Source organism: Cornus florida, unplaced genomic scaffold (genome assembly GCF_030987335.1).
Source record: "Cornus florida cultivar Cherokee Brave unplaced genomic scaffold, ASM3098733v1 CherokeeBrave_3.0.0_Hap2_Chr03, whole genome shotgun sequence".
NCBI lineage: Eukaryota > Viridiplantae > Streptophyta > Magnoliopsida > Cornales > Cornaceae > Cornus > Cornus florida.
The window spans coordinates 69,103,127-69,122,239 of NW_026775573.1; the positions used below are offsets into that span (position 1 = coordinate 69,103,127).

The 19,113-nt window shown below is 37.5% G+C and overlaps 3 protein-coding genes, 1 long non-coding RNA gene, 2 other non-coding genes and 2 pseudogenes across 6 annotated transcripts; 3 read left to right on the forward strand and 5 right to left on the reverse strand.

Moving 5' to 3' along the window:
• Positions 1 to 1,986: 1,986 nt before the first annotated feature.
• Positions 1,987 to 3,386, reverse strand: LOC132300720 (uncharacterized). Its single transcript, XR_009480547.1, has 2 exons — positions 3,086 to 3,386; positions 1,987 to 2,245 (listed from the first exon to the last, which is right to left on the reverse strand). It is a non-coding gene; the product is annotated as an uncharacterized LOC132300720 (long non-coding RNA).
• Positions 3,387 to 3,840: 454 nt separating this feature from the next.
• On the reverse strand, positions 3,841 to 4,390 carry LOC132301717 (auxin-responsive protein SAUR64-like). The gene is made up of 2 exons (XM_059798945.1): positions 4,211 to 4,390; positions 3,841 to 4,086 (listed from the first exon to the last, which is right to left on the reverse strand). The coding sequence occupies exons 1-2, from the start codon at positions 4,388 to 4,390 to the stop codon at positions 3,841 to 3,843; spliced, it is 426 nt and encodes a 141-aa protein (XP_059654928.1).
• Positions 4,391 to 6,139: 1,749 nt separating this feature from the next.
• On the forward strand, positions 6,140 to 6,295 carry LOC132301805 (U1 spliceosomal RNA). Its single transcript, XR_009480649.1, has one exon. It is a non-coding gene; the product is annotated as a U1 spliceosomal RNA (small nuclear RNA).
• A 481-nt stretch (positions 6,296 to 6,776) lies between these two features.
• Positions 6,777 to 7,520, reverse strand: LOC132300721 (auxin-responsive protein SAUR64-like). The gene has a single exon (XM_059797930.1). It carries the CDS (start codon positions 7,410 to 7,412, stop codon positions 6,975 to 6,977), a length of 438 nt encoding a protein of 145 aa, XP_059653913.1. The 5' UTR covers positions 7,413 to 7,520; the 3' UTR covers positions 6,777 to 6,974.
• A 2,500-nt stretch (positions 7,521 to 10,020) lies between these two features.
• LOC132302125 (U1 spliceosomal RNA) lies at positions 10,021 to 10,171 on the forward strand (annotated as a pseudogene).
• Positions 10,172 to 13,303: 3,132 nt separating this feature from the next.
• Positions 13,304 to 13,972, reverse strand: LOC132298822 (auxin-responsive protein SAUR66-like). The gene has a single exon (XM_059795171.1). It carries the CDS (start codon positions 13,891 to 13,893, stop codon positions 13,456 to 13,458), a length of 438 nt encoding a protein of 145 aa, XP_059651154.1. The 5' UTR covers positions 13,894 to 13,972; the 3' UTR covers positions 13,304 to 13,455.
• A 2,700-nt stretch (positions 13,973 to 16,672) lies between these two features.
• LOC132302123 (U1 spliceosomal RNA) lies at positions 16,673 to 16,833 on the forward strand. Its single transcript, XR_009480754.1, has one exon. It is a non-coding gene; the product is annotated as a U1 spliceosomal RNA (small nuclear RNA).
• Positions 16,834 to 17,250: 417 nt separating this feature from the next.
• On the reverse strand, positions 17,251 to 18,137 carry LOC132300722 (auxin-responsive protein SAUR64-like; annotated as a pseudogene).
• Positions 18,138 to 19,113: the final 976 nt, after the last annotated feature.

Genomic DNA, 19,113 nt, shown 5'->3' on the forward strand with positions numbered 1-19,113 from the left:
TTTGGTTTTTCTTGCCATTATTCACTGCCATGAAAACGCCTTCAGACTTAGCCATACGGGGTGACCAGAGCGTTAGAGCTAGCAGAGCCCTATCTTCTTTTGGATTGGATGGAATGTCATCCACCAAGAACAACTGATGGAAATGTTGATGTTTAGATGATTTTTGCTACTTTGTTCATTTTCTTTAGTAGCAGGAATGTATGCTTCATTTGTTGAGGTAGACGCCCATCATAGATAGAGAAAAATGGGCTGAGAGCCTTTAATACTTATCAGCAATTGTTCCATTCATGGGGACTCGGTGATGTTTGATGAAGGAGTCAAGAGTGGAACCCGGCTTCTTTGAGTCCTCGATACGATGCTTTGACTTAGCTTCCCATTCTTGACCCTTGTTGACTGTCGATGCTTTGCAACTTTTTCCATCCTCAGCTCCCCTAGTTCTTAAGAATGTGATTCTTTTCCGATTGAATGCAGCCTGCTTCTGCCACTTCCTTGCCATTTTGATGATATTTTTAGGACTGATCATTTTGTTTCTGCAAGGATGAGAAAGTAAATATTTTATTATGATAGAGAAAAGGCCGGGATTACCAACGGGCCTATGGCCTAGCGGTATCAGACCCTTACTTTCTAAAGGGGTGTCAAGGGTTCAAGCCTCAGTGGAGGCATGCATGTGAGTACCAACTAAGAAAAAGAGAGAAAAGGCTGGGATTTTGTTTATATAACACAAAGTTATTAATTTTTATGCTCGTAGAAAGAAGAGGAAGTGAGCTGATTTATATATTTTCGAAAGCAGAGACAGTGCCTTTAATATAGCATTTGTTTGGTAGGAATTCCATGGGAAGCAAAACCATGTGACAGTTGGATGAGAAGGGCTACTTGGATGAGGGCATGTTTCACTACATTTGGCAACCTACACTTCAGACATTAGAGCATACTGTGAAGCATTTTGTTCCATTGGCTCCAAAATGGATGGATTTTTTTAATCAAGCTGAGTTCGTGAACCAGAAGAACAAAAGCCTAATCAAGTCAAAAGAATGTGAAGTTGCTGATCTATGATAGAAACTTTGTTGGTAGTTTTGCGAGAGTGAAAATGCTGGAGGAAAACATGTTGGTGAACTGCCTAACAAGGTGGGAGATATCTGTGGCATACATCACATGGTCATGAAACAATTTAGTCTGAATGCATCTAAAATTACATATAAATTCATTCCCTATTCATGTTTAAATATTTCAACTACAGCACTTATGCCCTCTGGCTTTTTTGTATGCTCACATGGTTCTGTCTTTAGCTGTTACTGTTGCATAGGATGTTTTGGGCAGTTCCCAAAAGCAGCTATGTCTCTGCTGAGTGCTGACTTATATGTGACCAAATTAGAGTCAAGAGACTCGTTCATTTATGGCAGCTAATGAGTCTGCAAGAATCTTGATCTTTTGCAAGTAGTTATTGATTGAGTCCCTTCCTTTGTTGATACCTTGTAAGTCCCGTTTGAGATGGGATTTTCTGGCCATGGACTGTTGTTGGAACAACAACTCCAACGTTTCCCAAGGTTCTTTCGCAGTCGTTAATCCTAAGAGATGGGAGGACAGTGATACAGTTTAAACTTTGAGTAGGGACCATTTTTCTCCATGTAGAATATTCAGGATTGGGAGTTGGAATGGAAGAATTTGATGAAGAAGAAATAGTTTTGGGAGGTACTGGAATGGATCCATCAACATAGCCAATAAGATTGGTGCTAATACGAATGGTCTCTGGTTGGTCTTTCCACAAGAGGTAGTTGGACCGATCTAATTTGATAGAGACAATGTAACGATCCCAAAACTAATACCTTTTAAACACAAAAAAAAAAAAAAAAAAAAAAAAAAAAAAAAAAAAATTAGCCTGACCTCCCCTAAAAATAGGCCTACCATACCCTGTTTAAATTCATTTTTAACCTATCATGGCTCAAATTCCGAATTCACGGCAATAGTAGATGATGATACACAATCAAATGACCTCAATAATACTTCAAACTAGTATTACTCTCCCCATTCATCAATAAGGTTTACATGTTATCAAATTCACATCCAAAATATCATCAAATACCTTAATTACATTACATGACAAAGTTTTTGCAAAATATACATATACACCTTCACACTTTTAGTGCTTTGCAAAAAAAAATGGGAGATATACAAAAGACACAAAAGTGAGCTTCTAGTATCGCTCAAGCTTGAGTTGGGTTGTCGTCCACCGGTTCTTTTCCAAGACCTGAAAAAAATGTTTAAATAGTAGGGTGAGTTATATGCTCAGTAGGTGACACTTAAGACACAAATCTTGTGTCCTTGTGAATTCAAGCAAAGCATAGGCCAATGGGAGATAGGGATCATACAACGTAGGGGATCAAATACAACATACAATTCAATTCCAATTATAAACAATGCAATGCAATGCAATGAAATGCAATGCATGTCAATGACACTCCCCATTTTCATTCTCAAAACCATCACTTTCAAACGTTAATACAGCCGCCCTTTGGTAACCCCGCCGCGACACGAGAGAAGAATTGGCTAGTGTCCCTGATCCTTAGTAACCCCGCGACGTCATTATGGGGCCCAGTTAGCTTAACCACACTAGGGCGACTCCCTAGTCCCCTCTAGGCTATATTAACCTCCGGCCCATTGGTAACCCCGCAGCGACCGGGTTTCCCATAAAATCATTTCATCAAAAACACTTTCCCGAAATTTCTCCTTTTTGAAGTAAATCAATTCTTTCCCTTTTCCTGCCCAATGTTAATGCATGAATACCTCAATGGCATACACAAGTTCATCATTCCATACTTTATCCAATTTAAGCAACATGGCATAATTCGCAAGAATAATCAAGAAAGTCATAACATGCTTATACATAACAAGTTCTAGCACAATGAACATATATAATCAAGTCCTAAACATGCTTCACATAGAACAATCAACAAATATAGTCACACAACTAACATATATGCATACATATCAACAATTCTCTAGATTTTAAACAACTAATCAAATTAAACAACAATTAGAGGCAATTAACTCACTAAGGTACAAGATTTCATGAATTAAGGGCCCCTACCTCAAGATTGTACCAAAACCCTAGAAAATGGGTCTCAAGATTCGAAATCCAAAGGGGCACAAAATCTAAAATTGCTTGTATGGATGTGTAGAGCTTGACACGAGCTTCGTTTTGCCTCAAACGGCATCTCAATCCGACAAAAGGTGGAGGAGTAATCTAAGAATGAAGTTTGAGTTCAAAAAGAAAAAGAAAAAACAAGAAATAGAGACAGAAGGAAGGGCCAGCGGGAGAGAAGAAAAATGGAGACCAATTGTGGTCTCAAACCCTTTTTGGGTGTGGTGGTGGGTCCCACCAAAATTTTAATTTGTTTTCTTTTTTCTTTTACTCAATATACATCACACAATACACGTATACTTGCACAGACATCACAGACAAAGTTGGAGATGTTTGTAATAGGAAAAGCATTTGTTGCGGATGATGCCATGACAGGTAGAAAGGATAGATGGAAGAGGAGGAGGTGTCGTGTGTTGTGGTTAAGCTAATAGCTCTGATACCGCGTAGAGATGGTGGATTTAGGGCAAAAATTTTGTGTCTATATTCATTATACAAACTGAGTGTTTATCATTTTACAGAATACATACAAGGAAAGAATCACAAGAAAAAAGGCAAGAATCATGTTACAATTGTCCTAACTAAATCAATGCAGAAAGTTTTGGGATTGTGAGTTGATGATCAGGCTGTAGCATCCAAGAATGAAGCTGTAGCATCTTCCTACAAATCTTCATTCAATTTGTTTGATTTTAAACACTTTCCTTTTACATAATATACTCCATGAATAATGCATTGCATGGTACTCTGATAGGCCCTTCACTTGGCAACCCAAATTCCTCTTCAGACATCTCAAGGAGCTTTCTAAAAATCTCCTCGCCAAGGTATGCCAACGGAACTTCGAAGCCCCTCTGATCAGTTTTGTAGACAATGAAATGCCCCCTATCAGCCACCATTTGTATCCACATCTTTGTTGGTACTTGTATACAAAATTCTCTTCCTCCTCGCAACAGCTAACTTATGCAACTTCCTTTCCATCTTGACAAGTTTCCCGGGATTGATCATTTTCTCTTAATGGAAAAAATTAAAGAAAGAAGAATGTGAATGAGGAAAAATGATGTATTGAGCTTAGAAAACTGAGGTTCTACTGCTTTCAGCAGTGTACACAACAAAGTGACCCTTGTTGACTGTTGATGCTTTGCAACTTTTTCCATCCGCAGCCTCACTAGTTTTTAAGAATGTGATTCTTTTCTGACTGAATACAGCCTGCTTCTGCCAATTCCTTGCCATTTTGATTATCTTCTTAGGACCAATCATGCCGTTTCTTTGCGGATGAGGAAATAAAGATTTTGCTATAACAGAGTAAAGGGAATTTAGTTCTTAGAACACCAAGTTATTATTTGCGTTCTTGGTAGAAAGCAGGGTAAGTGAGCAGATTTATATATTATCGAAGGCAGAGACACTGCCTTAATTGTGGCATTTGTTTGGTAGGAATTGCATGGGAAGCAAAACCATGCGATAGTTGGATGAGAAGGGCTATTTGGAAATCAACACATTTGACAATGGAGCATAGTGCAGATGCATTCTGTTCCATTTAGCCAGTAAATTCCGGAGACATTAGACAATGGTTTTTTAATCAAACTGCATTTGTGAACCACAAGAACAAAACCCTGATCAAGTCAAAAGAATGTGAATTTGCTGATCTATCTACCAATGTTGCATCAAAATAGCTGAAAACTCTGTTGGTAGTTTTGTGAGAGTGAAAAACTCTTTGTGGTCCAATTCAGGTACCTATTTGCTGGAGGAAAACAAAACCTTGTTTGGCTCAACATGTTGGTGAACTGCCTAACAAGGTGGGAGATATTTGGGGTTCAAATACCTACAACTAAAAAGGCATACAACATCATATGTTCATGAAACAATTTAGTTTCCAAAGAACGTCTGAATGCATCTAAAATTACATAAATTCATGTTTAAATATTTCAACTACAGCAGTTATGCCCTCTGGCCTTTTTGTATGCACACATGGTTCTGTCTTTAGCTGTTGCTGTTATAACTGTTGGATAGGATGTTTTGGGCAGTTCCCATCGGCAGCTATGTCTCTGCTGAGTGCTGACTTATTGTTCTCTGTTCTTTTGTTCATAAAGCAAAATTGTCTTCCCATATCCGGTAGCATCATAAATGGATGTTTTTTTTTTTTTTAACCTCATATTTGCTTAATTTCTTCTACAGAATTATATCGTTGACGAACTTTTAATATAAAATATCATAGTGGACTAAGTTTTCAATATTGAAGGGCTAACTTCTTCAGTTCTGATTGTTCCTTCCAAAACCTTCTATTAGATCAAACATATTTATTGGATCTAACAAGTATCTTCAAGCCTCAGATCTAGGAAGTTCCTTTCTGCCACTAACTATTTTAATGGCAGAAGATAATAGTATATTAGTTTTTGAGCCCTTTGATTGCTGTTTTGTTTCAATCGATCAAAGGCCTGGACAAGACAATATACAAAAAACCAAAGGAAGAAGAAGATTCATTATAGCAGATAAGAATTTAATTCAGACAGCATACCTGGACAAGACAATATAGAACAACACAATTTCACGGCAGCAGATAACTTTTTTCTATAGAAATAAATTAAGGTATAAGTGAAAAAAAATTCTTGAAATGTTCATAAAATGTATTATGCCAAAATTCTGTTGATTCTATACAATGCCAAAGTTGGTTTAAATCAGTAAACGAGTAATTGCTGATTTGTGTGTCCCCAGTGGAAAGAAGACAATGATGAGCAGCGAATCATGGCAACTGATATGAGCAAAGCCTTCTCTATATCCTCAGCCAGTCCTCTCCGGATCAATGAGATAATGTACTCCGTGAACAATGCATCGCATGGTACTCTGATAGGCCCACCACATGGCAGTCCAAATTCCTCTTCAGACATCTTTAGGAGCTCCCTGAAGATCTCAAGGGTTGTGGAATGCCTTTTATGATCCCACATCGGAAACTTAGAAAAGTGAGACAGCCGTGGAGTGTCTATATAATGAATGGGAAGTTAATAGAGCAACATACTTACCTGGATGAGATCAATGGGTGATCAAAGAGGCCCGTGTTCTAGGTTCGTGACTTCTATTGCACTCAGGAGGGGTGTTTGTCTAAGGTTTACTAAGTGGTTGTCTATGTCATAATTTCTGGTAGTTGGGGCTTGCGTTCGCAAGACCTTATCCAATCTATATTTTGAATTTTTTGTAGGGGCTTTATAGACTTTCAAAATCTATATATTAGAGAACTAACATTAGATTTATTTGGTGTTTTTTGTTTTCTATTATTATTATATTTATTATTATTATTTTGTGAATTTATACTAAGTCTAAAAATTCAAAGAAACCATGTTCATGAAACCATTTAGTCTCCAAAGAAATTTGAATGCATCTAACATTAAAGGAATTCATTCCCTATTCATGTAACCCAATCAATCAAGTTTGAATATTTCCAATGTGCGATTATCAAATTTTACGTTGAAGTAAATTGTGGTCCAACACATCTAAGTTTTCAAATATTTAACAGTTAATGATATAACATTGTGGTCCAACTCATCTAAGTTTTCCAATTTTTAACAGGTAACTTGATCCAACCATAGTGTGTTCAAAATCATTTTATCAATTGACCCCTTGTGCTTAAGCAGATCTTGTCACTACAGAAATATTCACAATATAACCCAAAAGGGCAACCAAAAAAGTTGGATCTATAAGTTCTGCTCTAGAAATGACAAGGCCTCCTGGTTCCAGATTTCAAGACACCATCAGAACAAGGGTTACAGTGTATACAAAATTCAAGGAATTTTTACAAAATCTATTATGCCAAAATTCTGTTGATTATATACAAAGCCAAAGTCTGTTTAAATCAGTAAACAAGTAATTGTTGATATGTTTGTTTGCAGTGGAAGGAAGATAAAGAGCAGCGAATCGTGGCAACTGACATGAGCAAAGCTTTCTCTAGATCCTTAGCCAGTCCTCTCTGGATCAATGAGATAATATACTCCATGAACAATGCATCACATGGTACTCTGATAGGACCATCACACGGCAGTCCAAATTCCTCTTCAGACATCTTTAGGAGCTCTCTGAAGATCTCCTTGCTAAGGTATGCCAAGGGAACTTCAAAGCGCTTTTGATCAATCGTGGAGACAATAAAATATCCCTTACCAGCCACCATTGATGTACAACATCTCTCCGTATCCACATCACTATTGGCTCTTGGAAATGAAATTGTCTTCCTCCTAATGGCAGCTAACTTCTGCCACTTCCTTGCCATCTTGATGAGTTTCCTCGGATTGATCATTCTTTCCTAAGGGGGAAATTTCAAGAGAGGTGAATGCGAATGAGGGAAATGGATGTATTGGTGTTGTGATTGGAATTCAAATGGAAGTAGTTATATATATAATCAAGGTTGGAGACAGTCTTTCAGTTGTAGCTTTTATTTGGTTGGGACTAATGTATTGCAAAGCCATATGCCTGGTTAGGTCACATGGGACCTTTGTATGCTGGTATTGGTTTTCTGTTTTGAAACATCAGGGTTGAGATATTAATATGGAGGGTTTATCTCTTCCAATCTGCTAAGTGGTTTGGGAACACTTTAGCTGTCAGTTTATACAAACCACTAAAATAAAATAAAATTAAAACACAAATTGGTTAAGGCACAATTATTTGCTTTTATACATTCACACGGCAGAGTCACTGCCTTAAATGTAGCATTTCTTGTGCCAAAATCTCACAAGTAATTGTTTGATTATGTTTGGCAATCAATAACTTGGAACATAGCATGAGAAATTGTTTCATTCTGGCTGTGGTCTGATGAGGCATTGGGTCCAGGGTGGCTTATAATCACAAGTGACTTTTTTGTTGGGGCACAGCGGAAGGAAAAGAAAGAAAGAAAACAACAATTCAAACCACAACATAAGATATATACGTGATTCACCCAAAATCAGGGTTACATCCACGGATGAGAAGAGATTTATTATATATGTAGAGATATTACAATAGTAGAGAATTTCAACACTGGACCATACACATAAACTCTTGACCGAGTTTTCCGTGTACGCCACGAGACTCCCTCTCACCATCAGTGTTCACTCTACCAAACCCGTAACTCACCCCTACCATCAACGTACTTCTTTATGAGGCTACATCTCTCTCAACTCATAACTCTCAACAATAGCTTAAGTGTCTATTTATAGAGTCACATACCCAATTCCTTTGTGGACAAGGATTACAATTTCTTAGAACCCAATTCACGTCTCTGTAAGAAATTACCATAAAATTATACTCTAAAATAGAAACTAATAATAATGAGAATTTGAGACATAATTCCTAACAATCTCCACCTTGGTTCAAATTTCATTACGTCAATCATCGCTTCTTATGGCAATTGAAACTGAACAATTCTCTGCAACTTCAATCTTCGCGATCTTATTGCAGAACTCGGATTATCCCTTCACTATACGTTGCTCAATCAGTTAAACCCCAAGGCTCCGCCTTGACTACTCAAGCTCCATGCTATGTAATCAAGCTGATTGACTCCACCTACAACTGAAGCCCGTTGTAGCACATGTTGAGACTTCTTGTGTTTTCTGGATCTCCTTCACTTTTGGCTCTGATACCAGTTGTTGGGCCACAGCGGAAGCAAAAGAAAGAAAGAAAACAACAATTCAAACCACAACACAAGATATATACATGGTTCACCCAAAATCAGGGTTACATCCACGGATGAGAAGAGATTTATTATATATGTAGAGATATTACAATAGTAGAGAATTTCAACACTGGACCATGCACACAAACTCTTGACAGAGTTTTCTGTGTACGCCACGAGACTCCCTCTCACCATCAGTGTTCACTCTACCAAACCCGTAACTCACCCCTACCATCAACGTACTCCCTCATGAGGCTACATCTCTCTCAACTCATAACTATTAACAATAGCTTAAGTGTCTATTTATAGAGTCATATACCCAATTCCTTTGTGGACAAGGATTACAGTTTCTTAGAGCCCAATTCACGTCTTTATAAGAAATTACCATAAAATTACACTCTAAAATAGAAACTAATAATAATGGGAATTTGAGACATAATTCCTAACATTTTTGAACCGTAAAAAAAATAAAGATAGACCGATCAAGTCACAAGAATCTGTATTATCTTTGTTGTGAGAATGAAAAGCTTGGTGGTACAACGCAGCAGGCACATGAATGCCAGAGGAAACAAAGCATATTTGGCTCAATATGTTCCTGAGCTGCCTGACCTGGTCCAAAATATCTGTGGTTCAGAAACTACTCCTCAAAAAAACATCTTACAAATCAAATTGACCAATAGGTCCTTAAAATTTGGTTCATTTCTTCTATGAAATTACATTGTTGAAGAACTTTTAGAAATAATCAATAATATATCATAGTGAACTAAGTTTTCAGACATTGAACGGCTAACTTCTTCAAATATGATTGTTCTTTCAAAATCATTCTATTATATCAAACATACCTATTGATTAGATGGAGAGATAAACCGTTTAGTCTTGTGGGAATTTGTAGGAAGAATTTATCAATCCATTGGCCTAAGAGGCTCTTGTCTAACTATTTGCTCATCTTCTAATAAATCTTCATTATAATCACCACAAAGAGGGAGGAGTAAGTAATGGAGTATTCAGCTGAAAAGTTTTGAACTTTAAACCATTTGTTACTCATAGTAATGTAGAGAGAGGAGTATTTATGAAAAAATAAAAAATAAATAAAAAAATAAAAATTGTAGAGAGAGGAGCAAATGAGGCCCATGGTCTAGGTTGGTTCAGTTCTTTTGAAGGGGTTGTGAAATGCATTTTATGATCCCACATCGAAAGCGTACAAAAGTGAGACAGTTGTGGAGTGTCCATATAAAGCATGGGAGGCAAATATAGCAACATACTTACCTGGACGGGATCAATGGGTGATCAAAAAGGCCTATGGTCTAGGTTGGTGATCTCCATTGCACTCAGGAGGGGTGCCCGCCTAAGGTCTATCCAAGTGGTAGAGCCTACGTCATAATTTGTGGTAGGCCTGTGCTCGCGCGGCCCCTGCCCAATCTACATAGTTTAAATTTCTTGTTATATGATTTTAAAGTGAAAGTCATTTTATGGGCTTTCTAGGCTTTTATTTCAATTTTTTTTTTTTTTTTAATTCCTTTGTTTTCTCTCTCCTTTGAGCAAGGATATATACTTACATGTACCAGATTTGAAGGTGAATCTTATTTCAGTAGGTGTGCTAGACTCCAAAGATTATAAGGTTGTAACAAAGGATGGAGTAATGATGATGGTCGTGATAGATTCTCCTGTGGTGTTACAGGGCACCAAGGTGAAAAATTTGTATCTTCTCTAAGGGAATACAAAAATTTGTATCTTCTCCAAGGGAATACAGTAACAGGTAGAGAAAGGTCTTCTACAGTTAGCAGAAATCTGCGTTCGAGTCTTGGCAAAAGAAGAATTAGAAAGAGGAGTTACGATCCTAGTTCTCAAAAGGGTTGTGAGGGGACTACACAACGTGGTGGGAGAACGAAATCCATTTTCAGACGGCAACCGAAATTGTAGCCGTCCTTATAGGGAGGCGGACCCATGAGGACAGGTGTGATATTGACTTGCAATAATCTTGGTGGCAATGAGATTGTAAAGTTTTTGACTTTATCTATATATATAATTAGTATAATGACCTTTTCAACTGTGGGGCCCACCTATGATATAAGGGTCATTACAGACCCATTTAGTTTCCAATTTGCTTTCTCTCTCGAACAGCTTAAGTCTCTCTCTCTCGTTGCTTCTGTCTTTTTCTTTTCTTTTTTCTTTTTCAACTTCAATCCTTGATTTCTCTCTCAATTCTTGGCGGATTTAGGTGCCGTTTGAGGCAAAACGACGAGCACGACAAACTCTACGTGCTAGAACCAGAAATTCCAGCTTTTGGTCCTCTTTGGGAGCTCGAATTTAAGAATCCATTTCTAGGGATTTTGCTCATTTTGAGGTAGGGACACCTTAATCCACTACCTTCTTGTTCCATTGTGAGTTATAATCATTTGTTGTGCCAAGCATGCTTAATTAGAAGTTAATTGTATCAATGATTATTTTAAATGTTGTCTAGAGAAATTCATGTGTATGAATGTGAGTTGTTTTATGTGTAAAGCATGCTTAAATGTATTTTGTTGTATCTTAATGTGTTAATAATTACTTAGGAGATGTTGAACATGTTGAATGTTTAATTTTATGGTGTAGAATTTTAAATGTCATGACATTGAATGTATGGAACATATATACATCCATGCACATGTCATTGGGATGCATGAAATGGGAGAATTTGTCTTGAAATGAAAATGGGGGAAATTTTGGGAGAAGAGTTTTGTCAAATAATTTTGATAAACCCGGTCGCTGCGGGATTACCAACGGGCCGGAGATTAATATAGCCTAGAGGGGACTAGGGAGTCACCCTAGCGTAGTTGAACTAGCTGGGCCCCATAATGACGCCGCGGGGTTACCAAGGGTCAGGGACACTAGCCAATCCTCCTCTCGTGTCGCGGCGGGGCTACCAAAGGGCGGGCTGTATTAACAGTTTGGAAACGATGTTTTGGATTATGAAAATGGGGAGCGACACTAGCATGCATTGCATCTCATACCATTGCATTGGATATACTTGAGATTGAATCGTTATGTTGTATTATCTCCTGACATTGTATGATCCCCATTTCCCATTGGCCTATGCTTTGTTTGGATTCACAAGGACACAAGATGTGTGTCTTAAGTGTCACCTGCTGAACTTTATGCTCACCCTACTATTTATATTATTTTTTTCAGGTCTTGGAAATGAACTGGCGGACGACAATCCACCTCAAGCTTGAAAGTTGTTAGAAGATTGTTTGCTATTTTGTATTTTGACCGTTCTATGTATATTCGTAGTTGTGGAAATGTAACTAAGTTAGTATTCATGGCTTTGTAACTTAAGAACGAACTTATCTTTTGTTTGATGTAAATGAAACTAATGGAATTATGGTATATGTTTCCATGCAATTGTATCATGTAACGTTGTAAGACAGGGACTTTAAATATTAATCTTGTATTTTGGGACTGTAATTTTGATAATTTAGATTAATTGGTGTGTGGATGTTCCACCATGAGAGGAACAATGTTGAGGTATAATGAACGGATGAATGGGATGCTGGATGTTTTATGTGTTTTGTGTATTGGGACAGGTTGTTGAAGGCCCATTTTTTTGGGAGGTTATGCCGAATTTTTTTAAAATTTTGGCATCAGCTAAGGTCGTTACAGAGATAGTCCATTCGAGTGCCATTAAGATGCGTGGGAGGCAAGTAGTTGGTCACAACAGAGATGCGAGGAAAAGTCAAGAACGTCCTATTCTCCACAAGAGTGAGAAGATGACTTTTCATTACTAGCCGGTGGCTTGTGGGCGGTTGGAAAAGGTTGCTGAAGGAGATGTTAAACTTGGAATTTCTGAGGTTGCTTTTGGTAAGCATTTAGAATTTGACGGAAATACTGGAGGTAAGCTTATGGCTGCACAAGACTTGCATGGGTTGAAGAATGAGAGCCTGAGGGTTAAGTTTGAGGATGACTCAAACTTAACTAAAATTCTTAATTAATTTGTTTTGTGGAGAAGACAGTTTGGTTTAACAAAGATGCAGTGGTTCATTTGGATTTTTTTGCCAAGGTGGAGATTTGTTGAATATGTGGCTCAAACTGAGGTCATCCTCTCCATCAGCATCTTGCATCAGCAACTTGGGCTTCAAGTTTGAGTGCCCAGCAAGCCTAATTCGTGATCATAAAGTCGTTTTTTTGTAGTCTCCAAGCAGCTGCAGTTTTTGTATATACTTGATGACCAAGTATTTAGGTGACCCATTTTTGGCTATAAATAGCCTTTAGTTCACCTAGTTTATGGCATCCAAACCATCAGTTAGGTGTTTCAAATATCGGTTGGGAGTGAGAGATTTTGAATGTAATTGGATTTTAGGTGTGAGCCACTTAAGCATTGTATCTCTTTATTTCCATAGTGAAATATTGTTCTGTCTTTTTCCCGTGGACGTAGGTATAATCGAACCACGTAAATCCTAATCTCATTTGTGTGTGTGCCTATTTTATTTTTCTTGTCATTTATTTTTCTTTTGTTCTCATAAATTCCTATTTGATCCTTATTTCATAACACTTTTAATAAAATATTAATTTACAAGGCCTCCTGGCTCCAGATTTCAAGACACCACCGGAACAAGGGTTACAGTGTATACAAATTTCCAGGGACTTAAAAAATAAATAAATAAATCTATTATGCCAAAATTATGTTGATTATATACAAAGCTAAAGTCTCTTTAAATCAGTAAACAAGTAATTGTTGATTTGTCTGTTTGCTGTGGAAAGAAGATAAAGAGCAGCGAATCGTGGCAACTGACATGAGCAAAGCTTTCTCTAGATCGTTAGCCAGTCCTCTCTGGATCAATGAGATAATATACTCCATGAACAATGCATCACATGGTACTCTGATAGGACCACCACAAGGCAGTCCAAAGTCCTCTTCAGACATCTTTAGGAGCTCTCTGAAGATCTCCTTGCTAAGGTATGCCAAGGGAACTTCAAAGCGCTTTTGATCAATCGTGGAGACAATAAAATGTCCCTTACCAGCCACCATTGATGTACAACATCTCTGCGTATCCACATCACTATTGGCTCTCGGAAATGAAATTGTCTTCCTCCTAATGGCAGCTAACTTCTGCCACTTCCTTGCCATCTTGATGAGTTTCCTCGGATTGATCATTCTTTCCTAAGGGGGAGATTTCAAGACAGAAGAATGTGAATGAGGGAAATGGATGTATTGGTGTGGTGATTGGAATTGAAATGGAAGTAGTTATATATATAATCAAGGTTGGAGACAGTCTTTGAGTTGTAGCTTTTATTTGGTTGGGACTTATGTATTGCAAAGCCATGTGCCTGATTAGGTCGCATGGGACCTTTGTATGCTGGTATTGATTCTCTGTTTTGAAATCAAAGCATCAGGGTAGCGAAATTAATAAGGAGGGTTCATCTCTTCCAATCTGCTAAGTGGTTTGGGAACACTTTAGCTGTCAGTTTATACAAACCACTAAAAAAAATAAAAAAAAATAATTAAAAAAAAAAAAACAAATTGGTTAAGGCACAATTATTTGCTTTTATACATTCACATGGCAGAGTCACTGCCTTAAATGTAGCATTTCTTGTGCCAAAATCTCACAACGAGCATAAGCATGTGAAGGGCTAAATTGGTTGGTGAGCATATTTGATTATGTTTGGCAATCAATGCATCAAGTTGGAACATAGCATGAGAAATTGTTTCATTCTGGCTGCGGTCTCATGAGGCATTGGGTCCAAAATGGGTGGCTTATAATCACAATTGACTTTTTGAACCAAAAAAAAAAAAAAATTAAAGATAGACCGATCAAGTCACAAGAATCTGTATTGCTGATATATATATATATACCAATGTTTAACTTGGTTGTGAGAATGAAAAGCTTGGTGGTACAATGCAGGTACTGAAAAAAAAAAAAAAAAAAAAAAAAATGTATATTTGGCTCAACATGTTCCTGAACTGCCTAACATGGTGCAAAGTATATGTGGCTTGGAAACAACTCCTCAAAGAAATGTACATCATCACATGTGCATGGGACCATTCAGTTTCCCAAGAACATCTGAATTTTCCATAAATGCACATGAATTCATTCCCTATAAATGCACATGAATTCAAATTTGAGTAAATTCCAAACCTGATTTAAGAAGTAAATTTCAAAATTATGAGCTCACCTAATTAACAAGAAATATATTGTGGACCAAGTTTCGCAATAGTTGAATGGCTAACTGCTTCAAATCTGATTTAAGAAGAAAATTTCAAAATTGAGTAAATTCCAAACCTTTATTTGTAGTTGAGGGTGTACCTTCTATTTATTTTAGAAGTATTCAATAAAATATCCTTGAGAGGGTACTTTTATTCTTGAGGGTGCACCTTCTAAATATTTGTAGTTGTTTCTTTTAATAAAATAATAATTTACAAAAATGAAAAAGAAGAAAATGATGAGCAGCGAATAGTAGTAAGCCAAAATTTTGTCAATTTCAGGGCAACAAATACCATTTTTCCATGAAAACAAAATCAGGTACATACGAAGAAAATGTCTTGGAATTTTCCTAAGATGTATTATGCCAAAATTGTGTCAATCATATACAAAGCCAAAGTTTTTATAAATCAATATACATGTAATTGTTGATTGTTCTGTACTTGGTGGAAAGAATACAATGTTGAGCAGCGAATAGTAGGGACTGACATAAGCAAAGCTAGCTGTAAAACTTTAGCTACTCCTCTCTGGATGAATGACATAATATACTCCATGAACAATGCATCGCATGGTATTCTGATAGGCCCATCACATGGCAGTCCAAATTCTTCTTCAGACGTCTTTTGGAGCTCTCGGAAGATCACATTGCTAAGGTATGCCAAGGGAACTTCAAAGCGTGTTTGATCACATTTTTGAAGCAGTGGAAGCTATTGCTGTGATGATTGGAATAAAAATGGAAGTGGTTATATATATATATATATATATATAAACAAGGCTGGAGAAAGCCTTTCAATTCTAGCATGTATTTGGTTGGGATTCATGTATTACATAGCATGTGCTGGTTTGGTCACATGGGACCTTTTAGTGCCAGTCATGGTTTTGTCTGGTACTCTGGTGGTCTGGTCTGTTCTGAAATCAACACATCAGGGAAGTGTATGGATAACATAGAAATAAGGACTTTTATGCTAGCATATAAATATCAATCTGAACATGTTTATATTGTTAATTAAAAAATATGGTAATCAAATTCTTATTATCAAATAAGATTCAGCTAGATTCCAAAAGAAGTGGCTACAACGTAAATTATGAGCTCACCTAATTAACAAGAGTATCAAAACAAACCAACACAAATACAGTGACTAGATCACATGGTTTGGCAATGTTTTTGTGACACCAAAACCATTCTTAGAAGCCATGACCATCCATACTCCTCACAGCGATCACACCACCAGAGCCAAATCTCTAGTAGCTGCAAGAGCTGCTTTCTTAGAAGCCATTACCATCCATACTTGGCTGGCTTCTTTGTCTCCGCCTTTCTTTGGACGTGCAGTACCTCACAGCAGCAGCTCGGTCTCTTTCTTCAAGATCAGTCACCATACCTATTGATTAGATGGAGAGATAAAGCGTATAGTCTTGTGGGAATTTGTTTGAAGGAATTATCAATCCATTGTCCTAAGTTGCTCTTGTCTAATTATTTTCTCATCTTCCTATTCAATCTCCATTATAGCATCTTGTGGTTATAATCACAGAAAGAGGGGACTAAGTATGGGAGTATTCAGCTGAAAACTTTTGAACTTTAAACCGTTTGCTACTCATAGTCTTTTTACCCATAGCATACAGAGAGAGAAGCAAGTGAGGGTTGTGAAATGCTTTTTATGATCCCACATCGGAAACTTAGAAAAGTGAGACAGCAGTGGAATGTGTATATAAAGCATGGGAAGCTAATGGAGCAACATACTTACCTGGACGGGATCAATGGGTGATCAAGAAGGCCCATGGTCTAGGTTGGTGACCTCCATTGCACTCAGGAGGGGTGCCCGCCTAAGGTCTACCCAAGTGGTGGAGCCTACGTCATAATTTGTGGTAGTGGGGGCCTGCGTCCGCGCGGCCCCCGTCCAATTTATAGATTAAATTTATACACTTCTAGTATATAGGAGCAAGCCCCAAAAAGATTATCTCTCTCTCCTGTGAAGCCCCTCATTCTGAAATTAAAGTAAGAAGGAAAAGCATTGTGGGAAATAAGAGCTGAATGGACAGAAATTCTAGGCCTGGAGTTATTCCAAACAAGCTGGTACCAGTTAACTGGATCTTTGTGATCTCTACATCCTTTCCACACAGCCTTGAAAGAAAAGGCTCCATGCTTCCATTTGAAGAGCAGAAAATGACCAATTTCCGGAGGCCAACTATCTGGAACTCTCCATCCATTTGGCGCATATAAGACACAGATGGAATCAATGTGATGAAAACCAGCTGAGAGGAGTCTTCTCATTCCAAAAGCTTGCTGAAGAGAGTTGCCATTGAACCAAGGATCATAATACAAACTGAATTTTGATCCATTTCCAATGGAGAGCGACAAATATCAATTTGGTGAAACACTAAAGTTTCATTTATCACCAAATTTCATTGTCAAATTTGAATGTACAACTAAGCCACTTGAGGTTTCATTAGAATTCAAACGGCATGCCCTCGACAATATAGAGCTCTCAACACAATATCACGAGAACAAATACTTATCTATAAAAATAAAGTCTGGGAAGTTTCATGACATGTATTATGCCAAAATTTGTCGATCATATACAAAGTCAAATTTTGTTTTAAATCAGTACCCAAGTAATTGCTGAATTGTCTGTCCTTGGTGAAAAGAAGATAATGATGAGCAGCGAATCGTGGCAACTGACATGAGCAAATCCTTCTCTATATCCTTAACCAATCCTCTCTGGATCAATGAGATGATATACTCCATGAACAATGCATCGCATGGTACTCTGATGGGTTCATCACCTGGCATTCCAAATTCCTCTTCAGACATATTTTGGAGCTCTCTGAAGATCTCCTTGCTAACGCTTTTGATCACTTGTGGAGACAATAAAATGTCCCTTACCAGCCACCATTGATGTACTACAACTCTCCGTATCCACATCACTATTGGCTCTTGGAAATGAAATTGTCTTCCTCCTAACTGCAGCTAACTTCTGCCACTTCCTTGCCATCTTGATGATGAGTTTCCTCGGATTGATCATTCTTTCCTCGGGGGGAATTTTCAAGTGAGAAAATGGATTTATAGAGCTTGAAAAACTGAGAGGCTGCTATTGCTGTGGTGATTGGAATTCAAACGGAAGTGGTTAGATATATATATATATAATCAAGGTTGGAGACAGTATTTCAGTTGTAGCTTTTATTTGGTTGGGAGTTATTTATTGCAAAGCCATGTGCTGGTTAGGTCACATGGGACCTTTGGATGCTGGTATTGATTTTCTGTTTTGAAATGAAAACAATGGGTCTGCACAAATTAGCTGTCAGTTTATACAAACCACTAAAATAAAAATAAAAATAAATAAAAAAATTAGTAAAAAAGACAAATTGGATAAGGCACAATTATTTGCTTTTGGTTCACCATCACCAAGTTGGTTGTGGTAGGATGGCTGACATTAAGGAAATCACATGTGCTAGTTTTAAGCAGCTAATAATTACGATAACACCTTTTGAAGTTTGTCTAATAACAATCATAGACAAATTAGTATTTTTTTTAACAATGACACCTCTTTGTCAAAATTTTCAACCAAACAAATCCTTAAAAGGTTGAAAAATACGATATTACCCTTTAACATATAATTCATTTTAATAATAAAATAAATAAAAATATCTCAACTTGAAAAATGACAACATTGTCCACACTTATTAGAGTTTTCAAACCCAGTCGTCCACCCATTCTCTTCCACTCTCTCTGTCGCCACCATCTGTCTTCAACCATAATCACGGCCACCATCTCTCTCACCCAACCCATGGCCACCATCTTGTCGGATTACTTCACCTCTTATCACCACCACAATATCTAGGAAAAAATTCTCTTATCATGACCACGTGATTAATTGGTGAGACCGCCGCAACCAACAGCACTCCCAGTTGCCCAGTTCGCCGCCTGCCGCTGCCATCACCATCTACAACCTCTTAACCGTTGACGAGTACTGATCCATCATCGGTTCCAAGTGTAACACTGTGTATGCCTCATAATTTTCTAATTATTATTTGAATCTTTCACTGGATTCAATGGTAGTTGTTGGGTCTTGCCGAAACTGTTCTCACTAGTTAATAGATTGTTGAAGTTTCTGGGCTCACACCGGCGACACATTGATGAGCTTTCTGGTCTCTCACAGTTATATATATATATATATATA